Source organism: Microchirus variegatus (genome assembly GCF_963457635.1).
Source record: "Microchirus variegatus genome assembly, chromosome: 20".
NCBI lineage: Eukaryota > Metazoa > Chordata > Actinopteri > Pleuronectiformes > Soleidae > Microchirus > Microchirus variegatus.
Window position 1 is genome coordinate 3,110,930 of NC_139821.1, and position 23,261 is coordinate 3,134,190.

Here is a 23,261-nt window from a genome sequence, read left to right on the forward strand (position 1 = left end):
GTTGATTCGTTAAAAAAACTTCCGAACTGTACATTGTGATGTGTATAAAACACAGAACATGTTTGTTAGCTCCAACGTCGAAGAAGAATGTAAATAATAAATACATTTTATTAGGACGCGCCCATTACCGTGTTCTATAAAGCTGATTGGTCGAAAGCGGACATACGTCATCGGCGATTTAAAATTTCAAAACAGCAGCTGTTGTGTCGGGGGACGTGTGTTTTTTTGGAAGCTGCTTCAAAAATGGAGGTTTGTGGCATTTAAGTGTCTTTTTTTCCTGATTTGTGGTCTACATATAGTTCGAAAACGGTTATTTATGTGTTTATATAATACTAGGACATAGAGGGTTGTGGTTTTTTTTGGATTTAAATTGAAAGTTCGTCAACCGTAAGCTACAAGACTCAAGTTAAGTGATAATAAATGGTTATAACCAGGTTACAGAGTAGTTTTTAATCTTCATTAAGTGCATTTTTCTTCCTCATAGTTACATTTGTTTGGTTTTTAAATGCCATCTGCTGTATGGCAGAGTGAAATGTGATGCTAGTACAGCTTTGTTGTTGTCGTTATACACATTATGTTGTAGACGCATGGCTATGCAATGAAGCTAAAAACAGTTCATTGTGATTCTAAAGATATTTCATGCTTGTTTGTATGTCCTTTACATCACAAATTAGTTATCTTTTATGCACTTTCAGGGAACAAAGGAGGCTCTGGGGGAGCGTCTGAAGCTGATGGTGAAGACCTTCAGGAGGGAGGCCCACAGGGTTCTACAGTCTGAGAGGACCACCGTTCACGGAGCCGACGGCATGCTGATGGTGCTGCAGCTGGCCATGGCTGAAGTCCGCAAACGGGTAAACCGAACCTCAAAAATAACACTTTGGTGGTGAATAATTGGCCCGAATGACGACGCGAATCTGTTCAGAAACTGAACAGTTTTGGTGAAATAACGTCAACAAGCACAAGTGCATGTCACAGAGACTCAGGAATAATGTTCAAATAACAAACTGAACTCACCAACAACAACATTTTGCAGACTGCAAATCATGTTTATGTTTTGAAATCATGTTTTGGCGTCATGTGGCGCCACCTACCGCCGTCTGCCAATCATTGCAGTCAGTAGAGTCTCGGCTACCGAGCAACCACGGGTTGCCAGTTACGTCAGAAAACGAAACCTAAAAGACCTTTGAATTTGAACGTAGAACTGTTTTGGGCCACATTCTTACATATGGCGCCTTTAAGACAGGAATAGTCCTTTGTCAAAAGGGTATAAAGCAGCAATGGAAAAGTCCAAAATACGACCAAAAAATGGCAAAAATGACGACTTAAGTGGCTATCGTGAAGACGCAACATTAGCAAAATGGCTACTATTCCTCAGGCTCGTCTTTGGGTTCAGTCATAATTAGCTCCCGGGTATGAAAAATACGATAAATAATAAAGACTAATAGAGAATTAATTAAATTAAAAGTTTTTCTTTTGCTATTACACTATGACATTGTCATCGTCACAAGTTTGAAACAAAAATGTGTGTATCCCGGCTTTAAAATGAACAAAGAATGAAGCACTGGGCACATTCAGAGACCACAACTCCCATCACCAGGATGACATAGTTGAAGTGAACCATCAGGCCGACTGTCACCACCTCTGTCACCGATGACATGACCGCCGGTTTCCGACTGGTCCTTTCGCACTGATCGGTTCCAGGCGGCGACCTAATTATCTCCGCCGCCTTCAACTCGTCCTCTCTCTCTCTCTCTCTCTCTCTCTCTCTCTCTCTCGTTCCTGTGACAGCACGGCCGAGAGTTCAGAGTGCCTCTGAGCGACGTCCTGATGGCCTGGAAACACTTACTGCGAGGCAAACTTCGCCTGCCGGCCCCCGGCGGCGCGCGCCTCGAGAACTACGATCTCATCCTGGAGGCGTACGAGTCCTTCCTGAAGCGCTCCAACACCGTTGACCTCGCCGACGTCCTGTCCGTGTGCAAAGAGCTGAGGGCGGCCGACGCGGACCCAGAGGAACCCGTGAGCGCGGTGAGCAGGAGATGCTAGCTCAAGTCGGGCCGATCGCAGTGATTGTGTAGCGGTTAGCGCTCTTGCCTTCGCGGCAAAGGTTTACCACCCCGGTTGGGCCTCCGGGTTCTCCGCAGATTTGGGGATTAGGCAAATTCCATCCATCCATCCATCCATCATCTACCGCTTTATCCTCCATTGGAGGGTCGCAGGGGTGTGCTGTGCCCATCTCAGCTGACATAGGGCGATTGGCGGGGTACACCCTAGACAGTTTGCCAGTCCATCGCAGGGCCGGATTAGGCAAATTGGACACTCTAAATTGACCGTTAGCATGAGCTTGGATGGTTGTTTGTCTCTGTGACCCTGCAATGGAACGGCGACCTGTCCAGGGTGGAACGGGCCTTTAGCTCTATGCTAGCTAGGTTTGGCACCAGCGCCCCCCTTGACGTTCATGTGGAGGATAAAGCAGTAGGGCATGCATGGAGTACTTTGGACCAGAAATTGTTGATCTGTGTTTCCCCAAACCTCTAAATGATATTGTTCTCAAATGTCTGGTGAGGTGTTCCGGGGCAAGTCCCACTGGGACGAGGCCCCCGGGGAAGACCCAGGACTATGTCTTTCGGTTTGGCCTGGGAACGCCTCGGGATTCTCTGGTTACGCTTTCTACCCCACGCGACCCGACCTCGGATAAGCGGTAGAAGATGGATGGATGGATGGATGTCTTATTTTGCCCATGCTCCAAAATGATTCAGTTTTAATGATTTCTATCTTATACGGAACATAGATTCCAGAAGAATTCCAGAAGAAAACGCTCAAACCGCTTCACCAAATAGTTGATTAATTGACCAATTGTTGCAGCCCTTACTAATATGTCTTTTTATTTCTCAAGATGGAGCTCTTTCAGTTCCTAACGACAGGCAACCCGGACGCCTCGGAGTTGCCAGACTCGTCCTCGGTCCCGTCAACGCCATCGAGCAAAAGCAGGCCCTGCCGCTCACAGGTAGACCCGCTGCTGTTCTCGCGCACATTAATAATAAAACGTTGCAACTCATTTCTTAAAACCCCCCCCAGAGGAAGACCCCCCCCCACCCCCCTCACTTTCCACTTCATCCCCAAGCAGAACATTCCTAGTAACATGAAATCCCTTTTTCTCTCCCGCTGGCAACGTTCCACGCGTTTACTTCTCCTCGGCGTACTTCATTTCTGCTCTGGAACCCGTCCCTGCTCTTATTGACAGGAACTCTATATCATATCGCGCAGATTTAAGAGTGCAACGTGAATTCAATTACCGAGCAGATGTTTTAAACACAACGCGGTGTGAGGCTGGACAAGTGCTTCTGCAACACGGTCTCTTTCCTCCACACTGTGTCACTTGCAAATTTATGGGTTTTTAGCGCAGGCTTGCCGCCGCTGCCGCCGCCGCCGCCGCTGCTGCACTAAGAGTTAGGGTGATGTCATTTCTGGAGTTTAATACAAGCTGTCAAGCTGCCGTTTTTAGTTGTTTTACTCCGGCGATAAAGCTACTGTCCCTTTTGGTGGTCGATCAACGCAACACGGCGGCGGCCAAAAAGGTTTTATCGGAGGAATACGTTTTGACACTTTGACAAATGCGTTTGTTCTATTTCGAGTGGAGAGACCCACGAGGAAGTGAATACCGCACACTTCTGTTTGTCCTTGTGTCTGTGTGAATACAAGGCTGCCGGTTAGCTTAGCTTAGCCTGGGGAAAACTGTCTGGCTTTGTCCTCAAGCTCCCAGATTAAAGCGACGCTATTTAATGTTTTTGTGAGAAAATGGGGGCACAAAATTACAACTGTGGAGTAAAGACTAATGGTACATGGTCTGTATTAATATAGCTAACCACTCAAAGTGAGTCACTGCACCTACTCCTACATTACTGCCTTTGGTTTGCTAGCTAGCTGAGGCATTTTTTTTGCTATCTAGAAGTCATGTCTTGGCTTTAAACCCATAAAAACTGAGGTGTAAAGGTAACAATTATGTATTGGTTTTCTTTAAAACTGTTATAAAACATGCGCGATAGAGCTTTTAGTTTGTTAGCTTTTGACGTAGCCTTGTTTTCGGAGCATCTGCTAGCTACATCTTTAGACTGAGCTGACAATTAATATTCCAGCTAAAGTCTAAGAAAAGGAATGAGCATAAACCATTTGACCCACAGCGAGTAACTTAATGTTTGTTATTACTAGGTCAAAATGGCCGTGAGAAGGGTCTGGTTTTGTCCTCAAGATCCCAGATTAAAGCGACGCTATTTAATGTTTTTGTGACAAAATAGTGGCACAAAATTACAACCGTGGCTTAAAGACTAATGGTAAATTGTCTGTATTTATATAGCTGACCACTCAAAGCTGCTTTACACTTTATCCGTTCAATCATTAGTAACTGCACCTAGCTAGCTTGTTTGCTAGCTAGAAGTCATATCTTGGTTTTAAATCCATAAAACTGAAGTGTAAAGGTAACAATTATGTATTGGTTTTCTTTAAAACTGTTAAAACATAATGTGAAAGAGCTTTTAATTTGTTAGCTTTTTGACAGAGCCTTGTTTTCGGAGCATCTGCTAGCTACATCCTTAGACTGAACTGACAGTTAATATTCACACTAAAGTAACTTAACGTTTGTTATGAATAGGTGAAAATGGCCGTGAGGAGGGTTTTCTGCTCCTATCTGAATCTGCTCGTGAACATAAAGAACGACATGGCCGTGGCGCTAACCCTCGACGTGCCCAGCCGCGCACTCGGACGCCAGGCGTTCACCGACGTCAAGCACGCCGCGCGTATCGGCAACACTTCCCTCTTCTTGGTAAGAAGAAACATTCACACTCGGGCATGTTCTCCTCAAGGCTTTTAGTGGTGACGTATTTGCACATTACGTAAGAGCTAAACCACCAAAACTATGACTTTGGCTTCTCTGGCGCTCGCTCATTTTCGCAGGCGGTGACATCTTTTGTGAGAGTGATCCAGCTCGGAGGAAAGGGCTACGCTCCAGCTGACTCGGACCCACTGAGGAAACATGTCAAAGGCCTGACGGACTTTGTCCAGTTTCTCGACAACCTGGAAGAAATACTGGGGGAGACGCCTGACCCAAGGTACACAACGCAGCTTTTTAATCCAGCCTTTCACTTGCTCCTGTTACATACGAAAAGGAAACGACTCCGACATTTGTGACAGAATAAGCAGCGACTCGACATATTATACTCGTTTTGACTTTAAATCAACTCGAGCAGTCGAGTTGCCGTTTCTTTGACGAATTAGCTTGGCGCTATCCAGAACCGACGTCTTTACCGTCATCTGATATATTAGAACTCTTTAATGACAACAAAGAATCCAAAAATTGCTCAACACAAATATGTTTTGCAATGAATTTTGGACTTTTAGCCACATTTCTCAAGTTTGCGAGAACAAAAGTGGGGAATTTTAAGTAATTGGCCCGATTTTAATGAGACTCAGGGATAATGTTCATGTAACATACTGAACTCACCAACAACAACAGTACAGCCAAAATATGTGCATTAAAAAAATATTTTGCAGACTGCAAAGCATGTTTATGTTTTGAAATCATGTTTTGGCGCCACCTACCGCCGTCTACCAATCATTGCAGTCAGTAGAGTCTCAGCTGCCGTGCAACCGCGGGTTGCCAGTTACGTCAGAAAACGACACCTAAAAGACCTCGGTATTTTGAATTTTGAATGTAGTAACCTTTTTTGGCCACATTCTTACATATGGCGCCTTTAATCAACCAATGCCGACAAAACTGCCCAAAGTCAAGAGTGTAAAAAAAACGAGTGACATCTAATGGTGACACTGCAGATTATAACAACCAAGGGTTCCCTTCTCTTTCCCCAAGTACGTCTTGCAGCTAAGGTTGCCTCGGCGTACCAGAAAGGATGTCGTACTTCATTGGCGTAACAAGCTTCCGGCCGGTTTGTCCATTCGGGCTGCTGTTGAAACATGGTGGCACAAGATGGCCGCCTTATGAAATTGGGTTCGTCCTCTGGATTTTGGGAGTCCTGGGATTGACGTAGAGATTCGTCTCTTTCCGAGGCCTTGGGCCATGGGCCCAGTGGGACGTTATTCGGAGGTTTGGCGTGGGAGAAGTTCTCGAAAATGTCCAGATTTCAGTGCAAGTCTGGAGTTGTTACTTTTGTCTGATGGAATTAATTCATTTGTGCCATATTTTTTTTTTTTGTTTGGATGGTCTCTATGGCGATTCCTTTTATGGCGCTGTTCTTGCTAGTATTTTGTTTTGGAGGATTCATCATTTCGTGCCCGGCCAGAACAGACTCGGAGTTGGCAGCGCCGGATTTCCACGGGGCGTGGAGATTTCTAGGAACTCGTCAGGATGGGTTCTTTTGAGCGAACCGATTCCTCAAACTCGGGGGCAGGAGACCATCAAGCCACTTTAAGCTGTGCTTTCGCTGTCGCCCAGCCATAGCCACACAGAATTCGATAGCGTTGTAGATTAAAAAAACAGAATCCGCTGCCTTTCCCCTCACCGATTCCATCTCTGAATCATCATAACCGAACCTCACGATTGTCTGAAAAGGGTTTCCCTGGTTTTTTTTAAGGAAAAAGATGAGGCTTGGCAATATTATTCATGTAGTCAACATGTTTGCATGCTACGGTTGTTAAGGAATGCATCTCAAAAGTTAGTCTGGTACACAATCGACCCGAGGAATAAGATGGTCAGGCTTTTGCATAATTGTTAGTTTTCTCATCAAGCTGAATTCTGTATTTGGAGAAATTGATATTCAAATCAAACCATCTTTTATCCTGTAATTAAGGAAACGTTTGCAGCAGATGATCCCAAACATCCTGATATGATTCCCCCCCCCCCCCCAACGTTTTCGTTTCAGGTGACGCACCCTTGCAAAAATCTCCATTTAATTTACTGTGTCCTTATATTCCAAGTATGCATCAGCCTCTGGCAAACACGGGAGTCAAATTCAGTGCAGCGTGTTGCTTAAATTCGGCCTCCTGTCTATTACGGCTGATTTAATGCCCGTTGATTTTCATAAAAGTTTCAGACTTCTGAACTGGGTTCAGCAGCTCTGCGGGGGGAGCCGTACTAATGCTGTAGATCACTGCCGTATATTCAACGGCTCTATCCGCCTGGCAGGCACCTGTGCACCGATCATGAAATCCACCTGTCCCCCTGCAGCATATCATTTCCTTGAGATCCCCTCTAATGGCTCCAATCTCTAAGCTTTTTCATGATAACATTTGGATCGCCAAAGCCTGTTTGTTTTTTCTACATCAAAGCCTTTTGCCAAAGTCTTTGCTAAATAACTCTGGTTCTGTTGGCTCACTTTGGACGAAATTATCATCAAACCTTTTAGGCCTTTTTTGCGGATCGCCGTCCACGCCGCGGCCGTGAGATTGTTTCGGATGTCGTTTGGCAACCGCATCAAGAGCAGAGGCGATCAGAAACGATTCGGGCGGTCCGGTCGTACGATAGTCGAGCTTTGAGGTCTGTAGCAGTCCCGCAGGCCGACGAGCGCACAAAACTAGCGTGCTAACATGTAGAAATGTAGCACATTTAGCTTTAGCTTAAGTACAGCCTCGGAGCTATACTTTAAATCTTAAAGGTGCATTATGTAATAAATCTAAAGCAACTGGCCATAAAATCCTCCTAATATGTCACAGAGACTCAGGAAACTCACCAACAACAACAGTACAGACAAAATATTTGCATAAAAAAAAATAGTTTGCAGACTGCAAATCATGTTTATGTTTTGAAATCATGTTTTGGCATGTGGCGCCACCTACCGCCGTCTACCAATCAATGCAGTCGGTAGAGTCTCAGGTGCCGAGCAACCGCGGGTTGCCAGTTACGTCAGAGAACGAGACCTAAAAGACCTTGGTGTTTTGAATTTGAATTTGAATGTAGTAACTGTTTTTGGCCACATTCTTACATATGGCGCCTTTAAATGTAATTGATTCATCTAAATTGATTGACTGTGAGCGCACGCCGCGTCCGGTGAAACGCTGGCGAAACTCGGGCCAACGCGTGTCTTTCAGCAGGCAGCGTCTTTTAACGTCTCGGAGGAGGACCCCGCTTCCTCATACAAACGCCTTCTACGGCGAGATCACGGCCGCGTGTTCGCCCGAACATTTGTTTTCCTTAAGCGGTTCTGTTACTTGGCCTGGCTTTCTCACATCAGAGCTGGGTCAGGGCTGGACCACCACCACCACCACCCCCAACCACCCCACCCCCTCTTCCACCGTACACACTGCGAGGTTCTTCTACTCGCCTTCATTCGGCTGTTGGGGGGGAAACGGCAGAAGTGATATGTTGCTGTGATTTTTGGACATGCGGCGCAGAGAGTGTGCGTGCATGGGAGGGAAAAACACCACAGAACTTTTAAAGGGATAGTTCGGAATTTTGGACATGAGACCTCATTTCCAACTCCGCCGGTGTGATGGAGACGTCTTAAAGAAATTTCATTCAGTTCTTCCAGTTGCCGAGCTCGCCGGTGCTATGGCTAGCGCAAGTCAATGATACAAGTTAGCATGGCATTAGAAACACTTATACCGACTCCACAGTGCACCCAAGGCAAATCAATTGTAACAGCAGACCATCGATGTACATATCTGTGTTGATATAAAGTTTGAAATAAAACCAACCTTGCAATTTGAAGGATTTATGTCTCAGCAGCAGCAGCAGCAGCGCATCATACTTCCTGTTAGGCCAGGGTTATTGTTTCAAATGTTATTCTATCAACACAGATATGTACATCGATAGTCTGCCGTTACAATTGATTTGCCACGGGTGCACTGTGGAGTCGGTATGAGTGTTTCTAATGCCATGCTAGCTTGTACCATTGACTTGCGCTTGAATGAAATCTCTTGAAAACGTCTCCAGACGTCTCCATCACACTGGCTGAGTTGGAAAATAGGTCTTATGTCCAAAATTCCGAACTATCCGTTTAATAAAAGAGACATTTCTGACCGTCCTAGGCCATTTGGACACGTAACAACGTGGTGGACGTCCATCGACGCTGTTGGGTCAAAGTCAAATACGGACTACTGCCAACTGCTTTGCTGCTTGATTGCTGTGGTCACTGTGGTTGCAGAGATGGTCAAATGCCAACTGAGGCACCAACGTAGTCGGTCATTGTTCTGCGCTGCCAGTTGACCGTCAGGACATCGGGTCCTGGGATTGACGTAGAGCTGACGCACCTCTGGTATTCACACAGGAAGCGCGTCTGCTACGTTTGCAGTTGGTGCGTATATGGTTTGCCTTTGAAAACTGCCATAAATAACGTAGCCGTGCTCGACTTAAAAGTTAGGACTCGTTGGCCTGGTCAAGTGCCATCCATCAATAAAACTCTCGTTTGGATTCAAGGACCCGAAATGTTGGGGTTGCTCTTACTTTGAAATGGGTACTGGACGCGTAGATCCAGAAGCAGCACTTAGACAAAATAGGCAAGAGGTCCACTTTCAAGACGAGTGGCTTAATCTGATTACATGGGTGCGTACATGAAAAACAAGATGTTCTATGACACAGACTCGCTGCTCGGTACTCAACACTGGCAGAGCTGCATTCACAATGAAATAAAGCTCGACTGGACGTGAAACGAAAACAATTACCTTGAGCCCTTTAAGACGACGTCCAATTAATTGAAAGTGAAGCTGCAGTATATCTTTTGTAGACATTTAGGCCCAGGCCTTGGCCAGCATAAAGAGAGAGTTATTAATGTTGGCAAATATTGGCTGAACTTTTGAGCACCATTAATTCCATCCAGATGAAAATGTGTGTGTTGAGCACAAGAGTCGAGTCCTTTCCAAAACAAATGCAAACCTCCCCACACTTGTGCAGCACAATAGCGCTCTTCCAGCAGACGTCAACAGCGAGTGTCACTGTGCTTAATCTCAGCGCGTGCGGGGCCAAGCTAGTGGCCGCCATCAGGGCAGCGCTGGTGAAGGGACGCAGCAGCGGCGACGCACTGTACGCCGCCGCCGACGAGACGGCAAAGGAGCTGAAGGAGAGGATCCGCCAGATGCACCGGGTCCAGAAGCAGGCGGCTAATGGAAGCGGGACGGGCATCAGCCCTGCCAGGGTAATTAATGTATAGCGGTATAGCTGCTCTTTAGCCAGGCTAATATCAGACAATCTTGGCTCTCTCGTCTCCGTGCGCCCTGATTGTCGTCGCGTTGCTTTCCCCCCCCCTCTACAGCCGAGAGCGTACGCAGTGAATCACGCCACGGCGTACGGAGGTCGGGACACCGTGAAGGTGCTGACGGCGCTGCTGGACGAGGACGCCCTGACTCCGCCGTGTCCCAACAAGGCGGACCTGCTGTCTGAAGATCAGCCCGAGCTCGCTGGAGCGGAAGAAACGTGTGTTCTCGCGTTGTTCAGGTTGGTTTCCGCACGTACGCAAGTACGAAACTGGCAACGTAGCACGTGGACTGTTGTTTTTCTGAGAGATTAGCATACGTTTTTAAATAAGCTATATTTGAACATTATATGACTGATTTATTGGTTCAAATTAATTTAAGCAGAAATGCTTTGGCTGTTTATCTACAAAACTTATCAGCATGCTAACATGTAGAAATGTAGCACATTTAGCTCAGTGCACCGCTTTAGCTTGTGTACAGCCACAGAGTTACACTTTAAATCTTAAATGTAGTTTATAAATCTAAATTAATTAGTGCTGTGCAATAGGTTAACGCGCATTAACGCACAACGCGTTTCCATGACGACTGACCGGAAAAAGACGTGCATGGCGTCATGTTTACGTGCCACGACGCCAAAGTCCAGGCACCGTTTACCATTTAGCTCCGTTAGCTGCATTAGCTACTTTTAGCGCCGTTAGCGCACCTACAGTGGAACTGGAGCGGTCTGTTTATTAAAGGAAAAGAGCAGCGCTACAAATTATCAGCGTACCTGTGTACTGCGTATGTGTGCGTCTGTTTTTAAAGTTTAGCGTTACTTTAGAGACTCATTTTAACAATCCGGAGTCACGTGAAATGAATCAGATTTTTTTTTTCAGAGTATTTACCCACACACCCAAATGTGTTCATACGGTGACGTGGGGAGGCGAGAGGGGAATGCTAACGGCAGGACGTTAGCCAAAAGATTACATCTTTTACAGCAGCTTTAGCAATTTAACAAACAAAAACGTCCACAACTACACGTCAGTCATTGTAAATGTGATCCCTATGAGTAAAACATGCCGTTGTAAGACATCCCTTCAAGTTTAGGGACCTTGTGGTGGAAATGTTTTTGGACGTTTCTAAGCTAGCTAAAAGCTGAGAAAAGCTTTCTGGTGGGGTTTTTAACCCAGTAGAACAAAATAAGACATCTTTTACAGCAGCTTTAGCAATTTAACAAACAAAAACGTCCACAACTACACGTCAGTCGTTGTAAATGTGATCCCTATGAGTAAAACATGCCGTTGTAAGACATCCCTTCAAGTTTAGTGACCTTGTGGTGGAAATGTTTTTGGACGTTTCTAAGCTAGCTAAAAGCTGAGAAAAGCTTTCTGGTGGGGTTTTTAACCCAGTAGAACAAAATAAGACATCTTTTACAGCAGCTTTAGCAATTTAACAAACAAAAACGTCCACAACTACACGTCAGTCGTTGTAAATGTGATCCCTATGAGTAAAACATGCCGTTGTAAGACATCCCTTCAAGTTTAGTGACCTTGTGGTGGAAATGTTTTTGGACGTTTCTAAGCTAGCTAAAAGCTGAGAAAAGCTTTCTGGTGGGGTTTTTAACCCAGTAGAACAAAATAAGACATCATTTACAAAGCTTTGAAGTAGACGTGACCATTTTCACTACTACATGGATTCAGTCGGAGTGGGAAAGCCCCTAAAACGGCAATTAAACCATCACGAGACCTCTCTACAACTCTCCACCGAAACCATATGGAGGAAAATCCTCCCACACCACACTGGAACAATTTCTCTGGTCAAACATCTGAAATGAAAATATTATTTAAAAAAACAGCCACTGGCTGTGGTCAGGGAAAGGGGGGTCTATATCGAGCCTCGGCTCAGTCTGACGTTAGTGAAACCATCTTAGAGCAGTTGATTCTTTGACTTAGCGATCGCTAAACTGCTTGTCTTTGCTTTTCCTTTTTATTCGCGGCCCCGCTGCTCAGGTCTCCCGAAGTGTCGACCGGATGTTCTCCACAACCTCTGAGGAACCGAGTCCAGAGCCGAGTAGACCTGCTCGAGCCCAAGGTAAAGTAGGCCCCCTCTGTCCTCTGTCCGCGCCGAATCCAAAACCGTCGGCTGCTCCAAATTGAATCAGATGTACAAACATTGAAAATAATGTCTTTATATCCTGTAATTTCTCCCTGGTATTATTATTTATTTGCTTAGCCGACGCTCACAATCTCAAACTGGCTTCCACCGTTCCCGTTTGCACAGCTGCGTTTCAGCGCTTAGTGTTGGTTTGAGGCCGCTGCTTGAATCCGGCGGCGTATGATGACTTATTTCGTGGGGGAATTCAGACCATTAAAGCAGGCCTGATGATGCCTCTTAACCAACAGAACCCTCTGCTTACGGTGCACACTCCTATATCCGATACCGCTATCTCATGTTTACTTCCTGGCTGCGGGGGCTCATTTTGGCACGGTCGTCTTGTTTTTCCAGTGAATATAACACAAACGCACTCGGCGGGAGGAAAGTAAGAGTACATTTTCTTTTGTACTTTAACACCGATACCTTGAACCAAGGCACACGAAAACAGGATATATTACGGATTAGTCTGCATTGCTATAGCTGTATCGCATCAGATAACAGGAAAAAATGGTGTAACTTGATCACAAACTCAACTCTATCGCCCCTCCTGGGGTTGTAGCACTGAACAGTGAAAAATAGATATCACTATATGCTAGCATCTTCCATAATCCATAAATATCCTATAAAAGCAGTAAAAGTTCCAGTAAACTGAACTGCAGTGCAGCGAAATCACAAATCGTCTGGTTCTGCAGAGCCATCATCAGACCAAGCATTTCTAAGGCTTTTTTTTTAAACTTAAAGTTAGCCTCAAATTCCAATAGTGTCCATTTGCAGACTCTAAGAAAGGGGGCGGGACTTCAAATTGTCCAAATCGTAAATTAGTACATAGTATAGTATGACGTTTTGATCACATTTTGGACTAAAAAAAATGTTTTTAAAAAAATTTCAGATTTTTGAAGACATAGTATGACGTTTTGGTCAAATTTTGGACCAAATTTTTTTTCCCCAAAAAAATGGTCAAATTTTGGACCAGATAGTATGCTATGACTTTTTGGTCGACAACATAGTATAGTATGACGTTTTGGTCCAATTTTGGATGAAATTTTCTTTTCCAAAATAATTGTCCGAACATGGACGACATAGTATAGTATGACGTTTTGGTCAGATTTTGGACAAAAAAAATGTTTTCAAAAAATTGGCAGATTTTGGACGACCTAGCATAACGTTTTGGTCCAATTTTGGATGAAATTTTCATTTTTTGGACGACAGTATAGTATGACATTTTTGTAAAATTTTGGACCAAATTTTTTTTTTTTTTTAAAATGGTCAGATTGCGGACTAAATAGTGTATTATGACATTTTGGTCGACGACATAGTATAGTATGATGTTTTGGTCACATTTTGGACAAAAAAAATGTTTCTAAAAGCTTGTCAGATTTTGGACGACATAGTATAACGTTTTGGTCAAATTTTGGACCAAATTTTTTTTTCCAAAAAAATTGTCAAATTTTGGACCAGATAGTATGCTATGACTTTTTGGTCGACGACATAGTATAGTATGACGGTTTGGTCCAATTTTGGATGAAATTTTCTTTTTCAAAAGATTGTCAGATTTTGGACTAAATTGTGTAGCATGACATTTTGGAGGACAAAGTATAGTATGACGTTATTGTCCGACGTATTAGGTAAGTTGCAGCTCTAAATTAGTTATTTCTGTTTGTTTTTTATTACAATGTTATGTTACTATGTCATAAATATGGTTATATTGTCAACTTTTTCCGTTCCATATCGAAACAATCACTTTTAATAAGAACTTGTATGAAATATCATCATAAATATTATTATTTCCATGTCTTTTTCTCAAAAAGTTGGCCTTTTTTTTGACTTCACCGGCCCCTGACTGACCAAACTAGACGCTTTGTGTGGCCCCCAGGTCGTTGGCGTTCGAGACCCCTGGTTTAAAGGGTAGCGCTGCTCCTTTTTAACGTCGTTTAACCGCTCCACTGTTTTGAACATGTATGCGAAACGCATTCTCTTTAAACGGCTCCTTTTTTTTTTTTTTGATTTGATTGCGCGAGCAGATGTCATTTTTAAGCTCCCCGCAATCTGGCCGCCCTTCCCGCGCGAGTGCGCCGCAATGGTCCCCGGGCAGCTCACCGCTTCCTGAACTCCATCGAGCGGAAGCTCTCTCTGCATCAATTTCCACTTTGAAGACGCCCGTATCGGACGCGTAACTCGGCGAGCGAGGAGGGCGGGGCGGGGCGGCGGTGTAATCTAGAAAAGGTTATCGTTTCCTGGTTGTCTGCCGGAGGACTTAATCCCACACTTCTGCGGGGGGTCGGTGGGTTTCGTCATGCGCCGACGTCACCCGGCACGCGGACGGATTTAGTTTTTCCGGTGTTGGGACGCGTCCAGAGATTCCACCCGATGATACGATAACGCCGCGGCAATGGGAAGAACGCGCGTCCAAACACAAAATTGCTCGCACCTGGGTTTGCGCGCGGGCGCTCGTCGGGGAATGCGCGTGCGAAAGGTTATCCGAGGACTCCGACGGAGGAAACGTCGGTCCATCCTGACCCGCGCGGTGCCGCGTCAAGGCTTCCACCTGTTGTAATTGGATTAAAATGTTCTCCGTCAGTCGTGGTTTGGCTGTGTTCACTCTTCCATCCCCTCCCATTGTTTCAGATATTTTAATTGGCGTGCAAAAACCACGGCAGCGTAGACCCTTTTTTTTTTTTTTTTTTTCTTAGCTCACATTATTGAAGCGAGAGCCTCGGCCTTACGCAGCAGTTTTGGTGTTGTCTGTTGTTTTATTTAAAGACGTTCTTTCGCAAAAAAAAGGCTTTGATCCCGTTGTGTTTTATTGGCCCACCCAGCTTCACATTCCCACTCTCGGATTTCTCCTCCGTTACGGACCGAAGGGTGAAATCCTTGGACTGCGATCATCTCCAAGCAGCCGTAGATCAAACGAGTAGATGGGGGGGAAAAAAAGCCGTGGATCCGTGCGTGTGTGCCCCCAGGGCCAGGATTGTCCAGAAAGGAGCTTTTTAATGAGGCGCTGCACCAGCTATGTCTTAGAAATGGAGTTACGAAAAAGATCCATTAAACTCCTCGTTCAGTTTAAAAAAAAAAAGTGATTTATCAATCATCATCAGTCGCTAACGACTCATTAGGCAGCTGCGTAATACTGCGTAAAGATGTTAACCGACATTTTGGGAAAATAAGTTCAAGCTAGGCTTTTTCTTTCCCCCATAACGGCATCACTTAGCGAAGCTAGCTGGTTAGCTAAGCAGTTGCAACAAATTTAGCGTTCGGATCAATGTTTCTTCCTGGTGGTTCTGTGGTTTAGTTTGCATTGTTAAACCCGATCCAAATGTAGTGTCAAGTTTTTACGAAAGCTAAAAAGCTAATTTCCTGCTAGCATCCAAACTTTTTGCTAACTTGGCAACAAAATGAGGTGCTGCACCAGCAATTTCTTAGAAATGGAGGTACGAAAAAGATCAATTAAACTCCTCGTTCAGTTTATAAAAAAAAGTGATTTATCAATCTTCATCAGTCGCTAACAACTCATTAGGCAGCTACATGTAGCATCGCGTAATACTGCGTAAAGATGTTAACCGACATTTTGGGAAAATAAGTTAAAGCTAGGCTTTTTCTTTCCCCATAACGGCGTCACTTAGCGAAGCTAACTGGTTAGCTAAGCAGTTGCAACGAATTTAGCGCTCGGATCAATGTTTCTTCCTGGTGGTTCTGTGGTTTAGTTTGCATTGTTAAACCCGATCCAAATGTAGTGTCAAGTTTTTACGAAAGCTAAAAAGCTAATTTCCTGCTAGCATCCAAACTTTCTGCTAACTTGGCAACAAAATGAGGCGCTGCACCACTAATTTTTTAGAAATGGAGGTACGAAAAAGATCAATTAAACTCCTCGTTCAGTTTATAAAAAAAAGTGATTTATCAATCTTCATCAGTCGCTAACAACTCATTAGGCAGCTACATGTAGCGCCGCGTAATACTGCGTAAAGATGTTAACCGACATTTTGGGAAAATAAGTTCAAGCTAGGCTTTTTCTTTCCCCCATAACGGCATCACTTAGCGAAGCTAACTGGTTAGCTAAGCAGTTGCAACAAATTTAGCGTTCGGATCAATGTTTCTTCCTGGTGGTTCTGTGGTTTAGTTTGCATTTTTAAACCGATTCCAAAGTTTTTACGAAAGCTAAAAAGCTAATTTCCTGCTAGCATCCAAACTTTCTGCTAACTTGGCAACAAAATGAGGCGCTGCACCAGCAATTTCTTAGAAATGGAGTTACGAAAAAGATCCATTAAACTACTTGTTCATTCTAAAAAAGTGATTTCAATCTTAATCAGTCGCTGACGACTCATTAGGCAGCTGCATGTAGCGCCAGTTGTACTCGGGGAGTTTGATTTCCCACATTGCGATGATGTTGTTAATGCTGCGTTATACTGCGTAAAGATGTCAACCAAGATTTTGGGAAAATAAGTTCAAGCTAGGCGTTTTCTTTCCCCATAACAGCATCACTTAGCGAAGCTAACTGGTAGCTAGCTAAGCAGTTGCAACAAATTTAGCGTTCAGATCAATGTTGTTATTTATTCGGTGTTTATATCTGGTGGTTCTGTGGTTTAGTTTGCATTTTTAAATCGATCCAAATATATTATCAAGTTTTTACGAAAGCTGAAAAGCTAATTGCCTGCTAGCATCCATCCTTTCTGGCAACAAAAGGATTGCATTAAACTCCTCGTTCAGTTTAAAAAAAGTGATGTAAAATCTGGGTCCGTTTGTGATTTATCAATCTTCATTAGGCAGCTACGTGTAGCGCCAGTTGTACTCGGGGAGTTTGATTTCCCCGCATTGCGATGATGTTCTTAATGCTGCGTAATGCGTTTACGAAGGAGGCTAGATTAGCTTGCGAGTTGGCAAACCTAGCTACCTAAAATAGGCCCGATGATGAAGTGATCCCCTAATTTCTAGAATTGTGAGTTTAATCTCTTTACTTTACTTTGATGGATTAACCGGGGGTTAAAAAAACAACTTTACATCGACAGTATGTTGCCATATTGCATCAGTTTGTTTTGTTTTTTCTTTGTTTTGTTGCAGCCAAGAGGCCGAGTCGTCCGGTCCCAGTTTGCTTGCACGTACCAAGACGAGGAGCTGCCTCTCAGCCGCGTGCTGGACTTCCCCAGCACCAGCCAGGTTCCCACCTGCGTTCACCCGGCACCGAAACCGAACACCGCCGCAGCGGAGGCCGAGGAACGACTCGCAGGTACGCGCTTGATAAATAAAAGTGTCCGCGCGCCAGTTGCGTTGATCCCAAGAAACCCGAGAAAGACGCCCACAGAAGGGGCTCGGGGCCCAGAACGTCACCTGGTAGGTAATTTTCCGAGGCTGCGCGCGGACACGTCCTGATATTTATCACAGGTACAGGCTTGACCTTCATTTTCTGGACACGCTACAGGTACTTTTTGTTCTCTGCTGCATTCGGAGAGAAAAAAACAAACTGAAAATGTCAACACCGGCCGCGCAGCGTTCCCTTTCTGCTGGGATATATTTCTGTTTCCTCTGACGCCACGCGGCTGGACCGAGGCCCCCCCCGGACACGCCTCCTCGGCTCCAGCCCTGGGACCAGCACTTAACCATTAACCATTACAGAATCCCCATTCTATAAAAACTGCACAGGCCCCACATCTGCAGTAAAAACACCACACATTCGCGTTAGATATATTTTCGCTCATTTCCCCCCCCCTTCCTGTCATTTGTTTCACGGGGGATTTCAGGCTCCGCTCAGTCAGGGAACGTGAATAAATGTTAAATGTTCAACTTCAGAGAACAAGCACAAAGCCTGCTTCAAATAGCAGCTAACGTCAGCAATTTCGTCACACCGTTTTTTTTTTTTGTTTGTTTTTTTTCCCCTACATGGTTTTCACACTTGCTTTTGTTTCGTTTCAGTCGCACCAGCCAAGCCGACCTCTGGATGTCCAAATAAGGAGCCGAGTGGCGTTCGGCAGGGAGCCGCGCCGCAGCCAAGGAGCGCTAATGCCCAGACCGGAGTGGCAGGCGCTGGCGGCCGAAAGAAAACTGGCACTCGGACGCAGAGCAAGGGCAACAAGAGGAAGCAGGTGGAAGCCGACCAACACGGCGGATCAGAGAATGAGCCTCCAGAGAAGAAACGCCCCGCCAGTGTCTCCGTCAAAGCGCCCAGCAAGAATATCAACAAGGCCTCTAGCAAGAAGAAGCTAATAGCCGGGCAGGGCACGCTAACTAGCTTCTTCAGACTCTAATCGTCATCGTTCATGCTAATATCATGACATTGAAATGTTTTTCTCTTTTTTTCCTCCACCATAATCACAAAGATTAAAAAAAACTAGTCATTACTTGGCTAAGCTAACTGGTTAGCGAAGCAGTTACAACAAATTTAGCATTCAGATTAATGTTGTTTTAATTAAGTGTTTATATTTGGTGGTTCTGTTTGTCTTTTAAACAAATATACAGTAGTATCACGTTTTTTTATGCTAATTGCCTGCTAGCATCCATTGTTTTTGCTAACTCGGCAACAAAAGGGAAGAATCGTTTAAAATATATCACCATACCTTTCTTTGTTCAATGTGTATATATCGGTAAACGGTTGCAAATAACATGTTTTCAGACAGTTTTGATATTTTTACCCCGCCAGTGTCTCAAAGCACCCAGCAAGAAGAAGCTAATAGCCAGGCAAGGGACGCTAACTAGCTTCTTCAGACTCTAATCATCCTCTTTCATGCTAATATCATAACAGTGAAATGTTATTCAGTGTTTTTTCCTCCCACTGAGTCGTCTGTGATTATGTTTAATCTTGTTTTTTTTAAAGATGTCAACCAACATTTTGGGAAAATAAGGAAAAACTAGGCATCACTTGGCTAAGCTAACTGGTTAGCGAAGCAGTTCCAACAAATTTAGCCTTCATATCAATGTTGTTTTAATTAGGTGTTTATATTTGGTGGTTCTGTGGTTCAAACAAATATAGTATCAAGTTTTTATGCTAATTGCCTGCTAGCATCCATCTTTGCTGCTAACTCGGCAACAAAATACTTTTTGTTCAATGTGTATATATATCGGTAAACGGTTGCAAATACAAATGACATGTTTTCAGACAGTTTTGATATTTTTGCTTTTTCACATTTGATGTTTATTTTTTTAATGTTGACATTTTTTCTATACATTATTGGTCGTTTAATCCCACAATAACATGCTACAGGTCTCTCGGTTTGAATAAACGTTTTATTTTGCTTTTACATTTTTGTGCACCATTATTTTTCGTACAAGGAAAAGCATTTCATGGTCACACAAACACAGGTTTTTCAGAGGTTCTCGCTGCTTCCCCAGCAGGGTCGGTAAACTCTGCCGATCATGCACCGCAACACTGGGGAGAAAGGACAGAGAGAGAGAATAGAGAGGGTTAGGGTCCACGTGAACGTTTTGAAAACGATTCATGACGAAACGGAACGGTTTCCTTGATCATTTACTGTTGAGGTCGGCGTCTCTGCGATCCATCTTCAGACTGTACTCGGGCGGAACGTAGCTCGGCTTCCGGTCGGCGAGCTGAGGGAGGCTCTGGGCGGCGAAGGCCGGGTTCAAGCGGCCGCGGATGCGGTGTCCTTTCCGCCTCACGTCCTGATGAAACACATTATTATTATTATCGGTCATATCGGTGATTTTCACACAGGATCTGAACTCTGAACTCAAGATGATGTTTTTTTTTAAGTCGCAGCACAGGTGCTGGATCTGCCTTTTAGCAGCTGATCCAAGCCACAGGAACCCCAAGATGGAAGAAATGTGTTTCCCCGGTTTTTTTTTTTTTTAACAATAGCACAGCGGCCCATTTTCCCCCTCCGCAGCACCCGGCTCACGTCAGACGACTTTGTTCTCCGCCTGTTAGCCATTACCATAGAGATAACCGCCGTGTGTTCATGACACACAGGAGACGCAGCTGCCAGATAAACTCTGCGCGCGGCCGCGGCGGCGGCGGCCAAAACGTTTGAGGAAACGCTGATTTATCATCATCATTTTGCCCGTTAAATTTATAGGCTTGTGATCGTTTGACCCGTTTTTTTTTTTTTTCGGGGGCTAATGGTACTTCCCATTTTCCAGTGCCGTTGTAAAATAAGATTTTCATAGACGCGTGTGTGTACGAAATAAAGACAAAACGGTAGACATGACAACGGTGGCCAATCGACGGGGGGTTCAAATGTGCTCTTTGTTGTTTTGCTGAACTCTGGTTTGTTTATACAAAGACGGAGAGAGAGAGAGAGAGAGAGAGAGAGAGAGAGAGAGAGAGAGAGATCTCGTACAGTTAACGGTTATGACGCGCGACGGTCACTGGCGGTCGAGCGCGGGCCACAGCCGAGGCACTTTATTTGGGATAAACCAACTGAGGAAAGATCCAAATAGCTTGTGAAATTGAATCAAATTCATCGGTTGCAGTCGAAAAAAGAGCTCGATAGGGTCGCAATAAAACGGAGTTCAATAGATATCGTTTTTAACCTGTGGGGGGTGGGGGGGGGGGCGCGCACGCGGTTGGTGTTGCAGGTTAGCACTACCCGGTGGTTAGCAAGACCAGGGGCCCAACCCCAATTTGATCAAGGGACTTTCTGCATGGAGTTTTGCATGTTCAACCCATGTGTCCATGGGTCTACCCCGACCATCCCCCCCCCAGGTCAGCAACCCTTCTAAGGTAAAGCGGTAGAAAATGGACAAACTTTGGGCAACCCTAAAGAACCCCCCCCCCCACGCTACGTTCTGAACATTGAGTAAAATTTGCAAGAAAAAAGTGTGTCCATGGGTCTACCCCGCCCATCCCCCCCCAGGTCAGCAACCCTTCTATGGTTAGGGTAAAGCGGTAGAAAATGGACGAACTTTGGGCAACACTAAAGCAACCCCCCCCCCCTCCATTGAGTAAAATTTGCAAGAAAAAGCAAAAAAAAACACTTACGGAGAAGACGATGACGTTGGGGTTTCCGTCGTCGTCCCGGCCGTCCGCCGCGAAGCTCTGCCTGTACGCGGGCGGAACCGCCATGGCGCGCTCGGCCAAGACTTCGTCGCCCAGCAGCGACGCGAGGCTCTCCTGCTCCGCGGCGACGCCCCCGTCGGCGTCCGCTTTGGTCGCGGGCAAGGCCTCGGCCACCGAGTGGCTGCTCAGCTCGGAGAACAGCACCAGGGCGAACAGGACGGAGTAGGTGGAGATCATCGTGTATCGAAGAGATTTTGGGGGGGTTTTTTTTCGCTGCGGCAGATCTCGTCTCGCCCGTCGACTGTGGTGACCGGATTCTCCTCTGCCGTATATATATCGTGGCACGATCTCCCGCGGTGGTTCGTCCATCTCAGGAGGTCAAAGATCACGGGATTCTCAAAGGGATTGCGCCCGCGGTTCCATTAACGCGTGTGATTTCTTTCAGCGGTGAATAGCCTCGTTCTGTCTGTTTGGACGCGGTAATTCCAACGGCCGCCCCGTGATTCTCCCTCGGGGTCAAGGAGGTGAAAAGGGCCCCAGGGATTATTTGGCGAGTTCATTCTCGCCAAATCCTCGCGCTGAAATGAGCCCAGCAGGAGTCAGGACAGAGACCCAGGGACGCCCACGGTGAGCCCCCCGGCCGATGAATGGCACCAAGATGGAGCTCGGACAAAAGGCTAATAAACACGTATGACCAACCCTCGAAAAAGTGACACCAATACGGACAGGTTACGACGGCAAATCATGAGTCATAGGAACAGAAAAGATTGAGATCTGGATGCTAAATAAGAATATACAGCCACGCGGTTGGTAGATTAGCTTAGATTAGCTTAGATTAACATGTCGTACGGAGTCAGAAGTCATTATGTGACACGGTTTGGCTAATTTACACCATTTCTAAAACATCCGATATCATTTTGAAACGGTAAACGAATCATTTTCCGAGATACGTTTGATAAAAACCCCTTTACACCCCATTGCGCGTCATTTAAAACTATCGTTTAATTAACGAAAAGTTTAGCTTTAAAGGACGCCGTATGTAAGAATGTGGCCAAAAAAAACGGTTACTACGTTCAAAAAAATACAAAACACCGACGTCTTTTAGGTTTTCGTTTTCTGACGTAACTGGCAACCCCCGTGGTTGTGCGGCAGCCGAGACTCTACTGACTGCAATGATTGGTTGGTGGCGTTTAAAACATAAACATGATTTGCAGTCTGCAAAAAAAATTTTAATGCAAATATTTTGTGTGTACTGTTGTTGTTGGTGAGTTCAGTTTGTTATATGAACATTATTCCTGAGTCTCTGTGACATATTAGGAGGGTTTTTATGACCAGTTGATTTAGATTTATGACATAATGCACCTTTAATTAAAGATGCAGCAAATTTGGAGGCCTCAAAAGAATGGGTTAATGGGTCGTGGAAAATTATTGTAGTATTTTCCGTAACTGGAACAATCAGCACATTTCATAGAACATAACATTTAACAAAAACATGCATTTGGATTAAAATTACAGGCATAAAACTCTATTAAATGACATTAAATTAGGCTTTCAAATGTTTCCCTGAGAATACATTGCGCCAAATTTCCAAATGTTTGACTCACAGTTTGGTTTTGGGCCTGGAGAAAACCAGTTTCAGAGCCCTGTAGAGCACCAGGTCTTCCCCCGGGTCATTGGTATCTTCCAAACACCTCATAGTCCTCGCGTGTGACGTCTCACTCGGGCAAAAACGTCAAAAACTGCTTCAGTCGACGGGAAAAACATCAACTTGTTACACAATCTAACACCTGCAGCGACTGAGTCCGACTCTGCTCCCTTGAACGTTCACCATCAACCTTTGCCCCGCCCCCAATTTAACCTCCCACACCTGCTGCCAATGACCTCAGCTGACGACTAAATAGGTCAAATTGAGTCTTTTTGTTTTAGTTTAACTTAAAAAAATGCATATAATATCATTTGCAACTGAGTTGCTTTCAGAAGTTCAAAAGTTTGGGCTCACCTGTACAATTTTTGTTGCGTTTTCCATTGAAAGTCACACTTTTATTCATCAAAAGAG

General features: G+C 44.9%; 2 protein-coding genes across 2 annotated transcripts; one reads left to right on the top strand and one right to left on the bottom strand.

Moving 5' to 3' along the window:
- Positions 1 to 243: 243 nt before the first annotated feature.
- parpbp (PARP1 binding protein) lies at positions 244 to 18,500 on the top strand (the record flags this gene model as incomplete). The annotated part of the gene is made up of 11 exons (XM_083906729.1): positions 244 to 249; positions 696 to 851; positions 1,789 to 2,025; positions 2,894 to 3,004; positions 4,646 to 4,816; positions 4,948 to 5,102; positions 9,893 to 10,076; positions 10,194 to 10,375; positions 12,123 to 12,204; positions 17,320 to 17,506; positions 18,178 to 18,500. 11 exons carry the CDS (start codon positions 244 to 246, stop codon positions 18,498 to 18,500), a joined length of 1,794 nt encoding a protein of 597 aa, XP_083762855.1.
- A 1,056-nt stretch (positions 18,501 to 19,556) lies between these two features.
- Positions 19,557 to 21,442, bottom strand: pmch (pro-melanin-concentrating hormone; the record flags this gene model as incomplete). Its single annotated transcript, XM_083906730.1, has 3 exons — positions 19,557 to 19,618; positions 19,722 to 19,869; positions 21,188 to 21,442. 3 exons carry the CDS (start codon positions 21,440 to 21,442, stop codon positions 19,557 to 19,559), a joined length of 465 nt encoding a protein of 154 aa, XP_083762856.1.
- Positions 21,443 to 23,261: the final 1,819 nt, after the last annotated feature.